The sequence below is a fragment of the Scophthalmus maximus genome, chromosome 19 (genome assembly GCF_022379125.1).
Source record: "Scophthalmus maximus strain ysfricsl-2021 chromosome 19, ASM2237912v1, whole genome shotgun sequence".
Lineage (NCBI taxonomy): Eukaryota > Metazoa > Chordata > Actinopteri > Pleuronectiformes > Scophthalmidae > Scophthalmus > Scophthalmus maximus.
Genome location: NC_061533.1, coordinates 17,819,225 through 17,828,692, shown reverse-complemented (window position 1 = coordinate 17,828,692; position 9,468 = coordinate 17,819,225). Strand labels below are relative to the sequence as shown.

The 9,468-nt window shown below is 41.3% G+C and overlaps 1 protein-coding gene and 1 long non-coding RNA gene across 2 annotated transcripts; both read right to left on the bottom strand.

Annotated features, from left to right (window-relative positions):
* Positions 1–743: 743 nt before the first annotated feature.
* LOC118313525 lies at positions 744–2,714 on the bottom strand. The gene is made up of 2 exons (XR_004794475.2): positions 2,119–2,714; positions 744–1,394 (listed from the first exon to the last, which is right to left on the bottom strand). It is a non-coding gene; the product is annotated as an uncharacterized LOC118313525 (long non-coding RNA).
* A 168-nt stretch (positions 2,715–2,882) lies between these two features.
* Positions 2,883–8,871, bottom strand: vps33a (VPS33A core subunit of CORVET and HOPS complexes). The gene is made up of 13 exons (XM_035640785.2): positions 8,677–8,871; positions 8,333–8,398; positions 8,065–8,192; positions 7,776–7,962; positions 7,383–7,499; positions 7,053–7,227; positions 6,505–6,698; positions 5,557–5,683; positions 5,148–5,215; positions 4,760–4,897; positions 4,449–4,586; positions 4,186–4,354; positions 2,883–3,558 (listed from the first exon to the last, which is right to left on the bottom strand). Exons 1-13 carry the CDS (start codon positions 8,776–8,778, stop codon positions 3,365–3,367), a joined length of 1,803 nt encoding a protein of 600 aa, XP_035496678.1. The 5' UTR covers positions 8,779–8,871; the 3' UTR covers positions 2,883–3,364.
* Positions 8,872–9,468: the final 597 nt, after the last annotated feature.

The following is a 9,468-nucleotide window of genomic DNA, read 5'->3' as shown; positions in this document are numbered from 1 at the left end:
ACAAATTTGATATTTGTTGTCTATTGAAAGTAGGCATGCCCCAGACAGTTGTAACTGTTGGATTTCATTGTTTTAACAATATATGAATATGAAAAGGACGTGGTTCTAATGGCACTGCAGGTGGCACTTGCCAGACATCACTTTAATTTAAGTGCCAGTCTGAAGAGGCCAACTTCAGTCTATAGATGTGAAGAGGAGTGACAGACTAACTGCTCCTATTGAGGCCCAGATTAACCCATAAACAGCCCGTGTAGGCCTTTTTTCACTGCAGACATTTTCATACCCCATTCCTGTCAGTAGCAAAAGCACAAATGGGTACTTTGCCATTTACTATGGCTCTGTTATATTCACATGTCTCAGTAAGCCCTGTTGGTGTGACACAGTTACAACATCTGCATTTGGTGATAATGCAGATGTTGGCCTAAGGTCCCAAAACTTCCTGTTTGGATCGTGCTTTGGTGGTGTATACAGTAATATCAACTACAACATATGAATTCCCACACAGCAAACCTGGAGCCTTCAGGCCCTATGGAAGCCTGGGATTATGGCGTAAAGTTACCCAGTGTGCCAACGTGGTGATTCACGCATAAGTTCCCGTCAGAAAGGCAGCATTATTTTACTGATTCATCAGAGTAAAATCAGCTCCATGACACAGAAAAAAATTCCCACTGACATTGCTACTGCTGATATGTATTTTTTACATAGACATTTATCAAACTTAATATGTGCTTCTGAAGACAAAAAATTGTTTTAAATCTTTTATCATTCAAGAATTCACAATACTGCTTTTTGTATGCTACACAACTGTACACACGCATTTTTTAGTTTCACTGTGGTCATTTTGTAGCTCAGCAGATCTCAGTTTCTACATTGCACACTTAAAAACAAACAACTGCTACACACTGGTGAGTTTAACATTAATTTCACTGAAGAAATGCTCTAAATGCCTGCAACACACTGTTTGGATTTTAATTTTTTTTAAAAACCACAAAAAAGCAGTGAACTCTAATGCACAGTGTGAAACAAACGGGGTGAAAACTGCATGAACACTCAAGCCGTGTATGGAGACATTAATAATTTATAGGAGCTGCATAGACCACAAATCCCAAGAATGTCTGCCTGATCAACTTCCTTAATAAGCTCTAAGTGTGAGAACAGGCTCGTTCGTCAGTCTGTCAGTTTCCTTTTACTTTCCCACCATGAAATAAGTGGTCCATCTGGCAAGGAGCAAAGCGCCAAACAGCACGGTGTAACTGAAGAGAACAAATTTGAGGATTTCTTTGAATGTCCGGAGGAAGCGGATGAACAAGGGGTCCACATCCAGAGGCTCCTGCTGTGTCTTCTGCCTGAGACCAGGCTGAGTCAGGTGTCCCATATTCTCCCCTCTGCCCATTCTGCAAACACACACATTTGTCGAAATTTCATAAAGGAACATAACAGAACAGTTAACAATGTCAGGTCCACCAAGTTTGCCCATCTGAAAGTTTATAACAACACCGACAGTGTGGATTATCAAAGTAGTTCAATTAAATAACAACAAATTAAGAGGAAAAAAGCTTGGAATGGAGTCATTGAGATAAATCGCATCTTATATATGCTCTTTGTTCCTATGCAACACATTGTTTTTAGAGCTATGTATATTTAAATGTCTTGATTTGTATTAGATGTGCAAATTGATTTGTTCCAGCCTTGTTGGTGCTGAGGAGGCTGCTTGGCACAAGACCACCGTTAATAATTCATCTGTAAACTACAGCAAGTGGGTTCTGTATTGATCTGCTTTGTTTGTGTTCAAGCCCGAACAACACTAACTGTGGAACATCTTCAGCATTCACCTTTCATGATGTCTCAAACCGTTTTCAGATATTTTCAGGGGTCCATGCTGAGGCTTTGGGGTTTCACTGTATAACTCTAAAAATATCCATTTTATATTTTCTTCAAAGTAATTATTCGTCAGGCTACAGAAGTTAAAGCAGAGTACTTAGATAAAACATGTAAGGAGTCACAAAAAATAATTATCATTTAAATAACAATGCTGTAGAAAAAAATACCATAGTACAGGTTTGCAAAACTTAAAACTAATACAAACATGAATCACAACGAGATGAAAACCAGCCATACCTCGGTGTTTTGGAGCAGGGCAGGAGCTGATCAGAAAGTGGGCTCCTGTGATTCCAGCCCTGAAGTCCAAGTTGGTGTGTGCTACCTTGAGCGTTTCAAGCCCTTATGACAGAGGAGGAGCCAAAACGCAATAACTGATCTCAAGGATCCGAATCCCCAGGGAGTGATCTAATGGGAGTTTTAAATCCTCGGTGCACCTGCGCCTCCAAGAAGCAAACTGTACTGTGCGATTATGGCCATCGAGCTATGTTTACCGATTAAAGTATTTTATTTTAGTCAATCAAAATGGAGGAAATTAACATAGATTTGCCCCAGAGGAGTTCACCAAAAATATCTGAGTGCTGTCAGCAGGTCTTCCCTATGTTCATAGTGTACGGCACGGAGACCGTATTGACTGAAGCAGAGATCAAACGCCCTCATGCCGCACAGTTATCCTCTACCGGAACACGGAGCAAATGGCCTCCTAATTCAATCAGTGTCCTGCGCTGTCAAATCATGGGCTGCTGTGGGCTGAGCTCTCCAGACAGCACAGGGCCATTATCGGCTGATCGGGAGGCCTGTTACTGCGCTAATTGCTCTTTCGGAGAGCTGGACCACTGCTGACGGATACACTCCAATCTCTGCCTTTCATCTACTCTTACTGATCACAATCAGCTTGCCTTCCCAAATATTATCTGCCAAACAAAATTCAAAATTACTTCCCACATAAGGTCGAATTTATTTACCCATTTTTATCCCAGCAAAAAGACAGACGGAACCCAAAATTGCCAACAAAAGTGCATATTTAATCATCTCATACATCAAAAAGAATATTATCATACATACATATATACAGCAGCTCCAGAGTAGATTACAGGAGACAGTTAACAGTAAGGTTAAACCAGCTTTGTGTTATGTATTATATGGCTGCAAATCATCCAACTGTCCGTGGTGCCTACAAAGGCAAGCATTAATCATTGGTGTAACAAATTCAAATATTAGAAAAATGTTGCACAGGAGGGAATTGCATTCAGCATGTTTTCCAGGCCTCAAAGACACCAATGATGTGGGGTTTATTTCAGTAACACTAAATATAAACGTAACAACAACAAAAATCTCCACCGGGCACCTTTAAAGAGCCTGTTGCTGTTGATTGAGCAGACATCAGTGAAACACCTGCAGTAGACTGATATGGAGATAAAAACAGCAGCTGAGGGTTTTCTGACGGATGGGCTGTTTGATGTAGACAGGTGTACTTGCAGGTGACTCAGGGGGTCTGAGATTCAGGTCGGTCCATGAGGGACTTGATCCAAGTTGTACCGTTTATGAGTTTTGTGGTGGCTATGATGTACTCCATCCCGCTGTCTTCCATTTGAGAGAGGAAACGAAGAGCGGCTATTTCTGCATATGTCACTCCACCGAGGAAGAACACCAGCGTTGTCCGATTTTCCCCCTGCTGGCCTATACCACAGTAAAAAGAGACAAAAGCCATAGCTGATTTATTGAAAAGGGACATGGTAAATCTGTTAAATTTCTGCCATTGCTCACTTCGACAAAACACAACTGAAGGTAAAAAAAAAAAAAAAAAATGGCCAAAAGACGGTGCTGTGAAAACTCCCCCTCCCCCTAGATTAGAGTCCTCTATTATCACCTTTTACAATCCATTGTTCAGCAGGCATGTGGAAACAAGTCAACTGTCTAATGCCCAAACTCACAGTTCTAATTAGCACATTTCATATTGAGGGTATGATTAAATTCATTATTCACATCAATGCACCACACTTACTACTGCGAATATGAAAAGACGGAGTAAAATTTAAGGAAAGCACTGGTGGTCACCGTCAAACAAAGCACAGTAGGACTTTATTGAGCCTTCTCTTCACCACAGATAAACCAGACAAACACACCGACAGCGGCTCCGTGGCATTGTCAGCTTTTGTGCCATCAATCTGCTGCTCCTCTGCATTTGACTTAACGGAAACAAAGCCCATGTCTTATCTGTACGCACCAGCCAGGTGGTTATTTACTTTTATTCCGTTTAGTGGGCGGCAGAGCAAAAAAGCAGGCCTGGATTGTCACAGTGCTTACGTTTCTTATGGAGCCCGGCCGGCAGCTGTTGTCTCTCCTCAAAGTGTGGGCCGGGAAGCATCTTCAGCACTTCTTCGATGCTACGCCACCCGGGCCTGGCCAGTACCTGGGTCAGCCGGATGCTAAGTGGAGCATAGCCACTGTACACATAGGAGATGTCATTGGGGTTCTGAGGGGGTGAGAAAATAACAACGACACACAGTCAAAATCCTCTTCAGAAGTGCATGTGTTTCATCCTCAAAGAAGTTTCTTTAATGTCGTACCTGTTCATTGGCATCCTCCATCCACAGCTTAAGGGTTTTCCGAATAGTGGGGTAGTTGTTCCTCGAGCTCGTCTGTGGCTTCAAAAGACCCGACTTCTCCAGGTTGTTCAGTGTTAGTATGTGTTCATAACCATAGGTCTTTACAAAAAAAAATTAAGAAAGGCACTATTAAACATATCTGTCACCTACTAGTTTCCTCTGATTATTAATTAATTAATTAATTCACAAAAAGAGTACAAAGTAGTGCTATGCTATTTTTCTTTGTTAATGCAGGAGGGATGTATGGGCACAGACACACAAACAAATGTTACCTGTAGAATCTCCCTCTTGTAGTAGTCAAACACCTTCTGCTTAAGGCCATTGTTGCAGACTGACTGCATACACACCAGGCGTAGAATCTTGATCAGTGGATCCTTTTGGGCAATGGAGTCTTCTATGTATGTGTTCACCTGGATAATGGAAAAACATTTCAGAAATTTACAGGATAAATAGCCTGAAAGTATAAAACTTTTTTCCCTCTAAACAAAATATACCATTTGTCTAAATTCAAACCAGTAACACAACCAGAGGATGAAAAACAAATGCAATACAACATTTCTTATTTTATCATTTTAAACATGTTTTGGATTCGAGTGAAAGTGAAACTGTGAAACATTTGTATATAATAATGCTATAACAAGCTGTATGAGAGATTAATACCTTGTCTGTGTCGACTCCAGTCATAAACTCCTGCTCCACAGTTAGATTATCAAAGAAGGCCTCAGAAGCTGGAAAAGTAGACCTTAGTTTAATTTAATGTTAGCATACCAACACGTATTTGACAGCTTATACATTAAATGGTAAAAGGAAACTACCTATTTGAATAATCCTTACATTTTAGAGATACAGTAGAAAATGATAAATTACACTAATACAAAACAACCAAGACTTTAGAGGGTTTAAGGACAATATTTTCTTTCATCTGAGTACAGGCTATCCAAAGCTTTTTACAAACCAACAGGATTTATTTATTATGAAATATGGTTGAAAAATCTGTCCAAAATGCAATGAAAAATATGGTCAAAGGTGTATTGAGGAAAGAAAAGAAAACACAGGGTTGTTAACGCACTGGTGATGTCCTTGATCAGCTCTGCTACAGAAGTGTGGTTAGCCAGTGAGCTCCGTGCTGCCTGCATATGAGGCAACTGAGACACAAACTGCTTTATTTCTCCCACTGTTTTGGCATTATGGCGTTCCTGTAAGATGAGACAAACATATATCACTTTACTGGCAGAGAAGTCATTCATCACAAAAGGTCAATCATATTGCAGATTCGTAAATAAAATTAAACATAGACAATTAAAATGTACAGAAAACACGGCTAGATAGCTGTTGCTCCATTTTCATCATTATTATATTTGAAGACAAAAGCTGTTATAAACCTCCATCAGGTTTTTTTATAAATAAATTGCAATTCTCACAAAACATTCTCCAAACAGACACAATCAACTTTGAAAGCCTTTCTCATTAGAAGTTTCTTCCCCTACATGAGCGAAGAGCAGCCTGCTCCTGCTCACCGCCGTCCAGGGTCAGATCGCTTCATTGACATAGGTTTTGTTGAAGTCAGGGCATCCGAGTTCTAAGCTGATGAGAGGAAGCTACTATGTTTGGCCTCGTTAAGCGTTCAGCTGGAATGATTATTGCTTTAGCTTATCTCAAGGTGATTGTCATCACTTCCCTAACATCATGGATTTCTGTTAGAATCTTTGTTGTAAAATGCCACAGAGATTACAATCAGATTAGATCAGCAAGGATGTCTGGAAGTATACAACTGAGGCACCAAGGAAGTACCAAGCATTGTAGCTACATTAAAAAAATATATTTATGTGACTAGTAACCTTGTTTTTGCCAATTCAAAATGTTCCTGATGGGGTTATTAGTAATGAGTAATGAATATTGAGTCGACAAGAAAATCTAAGGACAGGCAGAAAGAAAGACAATTTGGGGGATGTCTTTTTTGGTAGGATATTACAGAAGGTGAATTTGCTAGGATGGGAAAAGTCGAAGAAAGACCAACCTCAAAGGCAGCAGAAATTATTTTGGCCTTCTTGCTCAGTGCTGCTCCGACAGCATTAAAATTTTTGTCTCGTATTTCTGCGTACAGTTCCTCTGCCGAGTTGAGCTGCAACTTCTTGGGCTCGGTGGGTAAATCTTTACTTGCTTCACCTTGCTTTTTCTGCGCAAACTTCTCAGGGGGCAACTTGACATAACCTGTAAAGCAGGAGGGATTACAAATGAGAACTGGCAATCTCCTAAAAAATAAAAAGCAGGTCATTTTGGATGATTATATGTTTAAATACACTGTTTAAATACACTTGGCTGCTAACAAGAAAAGCATCATGGGAAAGATTCACCCTCACCAAATTCAGAGTATGATGTGATGTAAAATAGCTGCAAAAAATGGACCACATATACTTGCCTATAAGCTGTAACCCAATACAGACCCTTTTTCTGTTCAAGTATCATGTTGCCCATGTCAACACCTTTCATTACCGTAAAATTGTTGCCACATTTACATAAAAATGGAGGATATACATCAGATAACTCAAAAAGGTTTGTTCTCACCATTATTAATTCCATAGATCTCGTCGATGAGACCCTCGTAGGTGAGCTGTGTGGCCACAGGTGTGAGCAGGTCAACATTACGGTCCAGGAGGAGCAGAGTATCGAACACGGGCAGGATCTGGTTTTGACTGCCCGCAAACTCCCTCTTCATCCTCAGCATCATGTTAGCAACGTGCTGAGAACAATCAGAGAATTTCTTTCTCAGACAAATGTGTTCGTCTGGTTGCTGCAGCTGAGCACCTTGCACCAGGTGCATTTATCAATTTCAATGCAGAGTAATTTCTATCAGTAATTTTCGTTCAGGGCCACTCCACCTCACACCACACTCACCCGTGCACATTCTCCTTTCCCATATATCTGTGGAATGGTGCCATACAGCGCCTGTAAGGTCATGAGGCCTTTGGCTGTGTGGTAAAGGCTTGTCTGATCATTTTCCAGGTAGCACTCCTGAATGAGACAAAAGAGAGCAAAAATATACGTAATGACCATTAGAAATATACTACAGCTACAAATTCGGCTGACGTATGAAATTCAAAATATTCCCTTCTGGAGATCTGACTAATTTGAACAACAACCATCCTTATGTCAAAATGTTATTGTGGTAAAATACTGTTTGACTTTGCTGGTGATTTTTAATCAGCTTAAGAGACAACTCATAGTGTAAAGACTTTAGCGCAGTAGGGTGGTTGGTGGTTATGTCTGATATGTGGAAGGTGAACACACCCTGAAAGCACTTTCATACTCCATGGAGAGCAGGTCACCATCATAGGGAATCAGGTCAAGGATGTACTCGTCGATGTTGATGAAGGAGCCCAGCACTCCCTGCTCCTTCAGCCGCTGTTCACACAGCATGCTCCGCCGAGGCACAAACAAAATGTGGAAGTCTCGCGGCGAATGCTGCTTGTCCTCACTGCACGGTGCACAATCCAGGACAAAAGGGTGAACTACGGTAAAAACAGAATTTAAAAAAGTGACAGAACAGGACTTGGACTATCTGACAATGGGACCAGACCTGCACACATTCTCAGCAATAATGTCCATAAGCTCCAGTCTGGGGCGGACGAAGAAGATGATATTTTTGACATCAGCAGAGGGGAGCCGGCCGCTCTTGAGGGTGAACATCTTTTCCACCTCATGTTCCTAAAAAAGCAACAACAACCCAGTGACAAACTTTTGTTTGGGATCTAGAGTTCCGATATTTGGTGCATTACTTTGCCTGGACGTTTGACACTTTAACTGGACCGTGTCTGCAGAGTTATTTTACAACAGAGGGCAGTTACCTTCAGGAGAGAATACTGAGCTATCAGTCCAAAAGGTCCCGTCAGATATTCGTCCCATACAATGGCCTGAAAAGCAACATGACACAGTTCAAGATTGAGCTAATGTTTACCATAAGAAATTGACACTGGCAATAAAAGAAACAAAGGAAGGCCTGCATATTTTTGGGATTAGAGTCAGCGGTTAAACCATATTTACTATCAAAACATTCATTTCTCCTCAAACAACCTGCGACGTGATGAATTTTGAAGGCATCCCCCGTGACAATGTTTAACGTCGAGGCTCGAGAGACGAGCTCAACTGTCGCCGTTTCCGCCATGTTCTGCGTGTTCGTGTGTTTCTTTACCTTGCTTCCTGCACATTTGTCCAAAAACTCCCGAAGCTCTTTCCGTGCCGCTTCTCTCAAAATGTTTAAATTAACGCGACCGTACGATAAGTGCGCAGCCATTTTTTTCTTTTCCTTATCAGCGACACAACTAATCAGGTGACCACAGCGCGTCCACTTTCTGGTCACGTGACCAAAGATGATTCAATGTGGAGATAGTTCACACCACAAGATGAAAATATTCAGTTACTGACTTAAAAACCTCCGGCCTATGTTCACATCCTGTCAATTAGTCCACACAGCTTTCAGAGGTCTAAACTCACAAAGAAATTGCAGTAAATTGCAGGTTGTCCCCCCTTTTCTTTCTTTAGCTCAAGCCTCTGGCTTGCTGGGCCGAATTCGTCTCACGCATGCGCAGTGGTTACCCGCTAAACAACTTCTCTAAAACGTGTTTTGGCAAAGTGTTACTGTCATATTAATGTAATAATCGCTTATTTTGGATGCCTTTAACATTTGTGGGTATATCTGAAGCGTCACCGAAAATGTTTTCCTAATTTTGAGTCTTCTCAAGGCCGGACACAAAAACGGAAGTACGAGGGAGTAACTCGCCTGGCTTGCAGTCTTTTACTGTGTGTAGGTGTGGCAAACATTAACCAAAGCCGCTACAATGCCAGTGATGAAGTAAATCTAGATTGTTTTCACAGTGAGTGCGCCCCCGCAGTGTTTTGTACAGTTTTCCAACCGTGTCACATAGTAACAACATGCAGTAAGGGGCACAAATTGCATCTCTCTGCTGCGGCGTGCAGCGTTTCA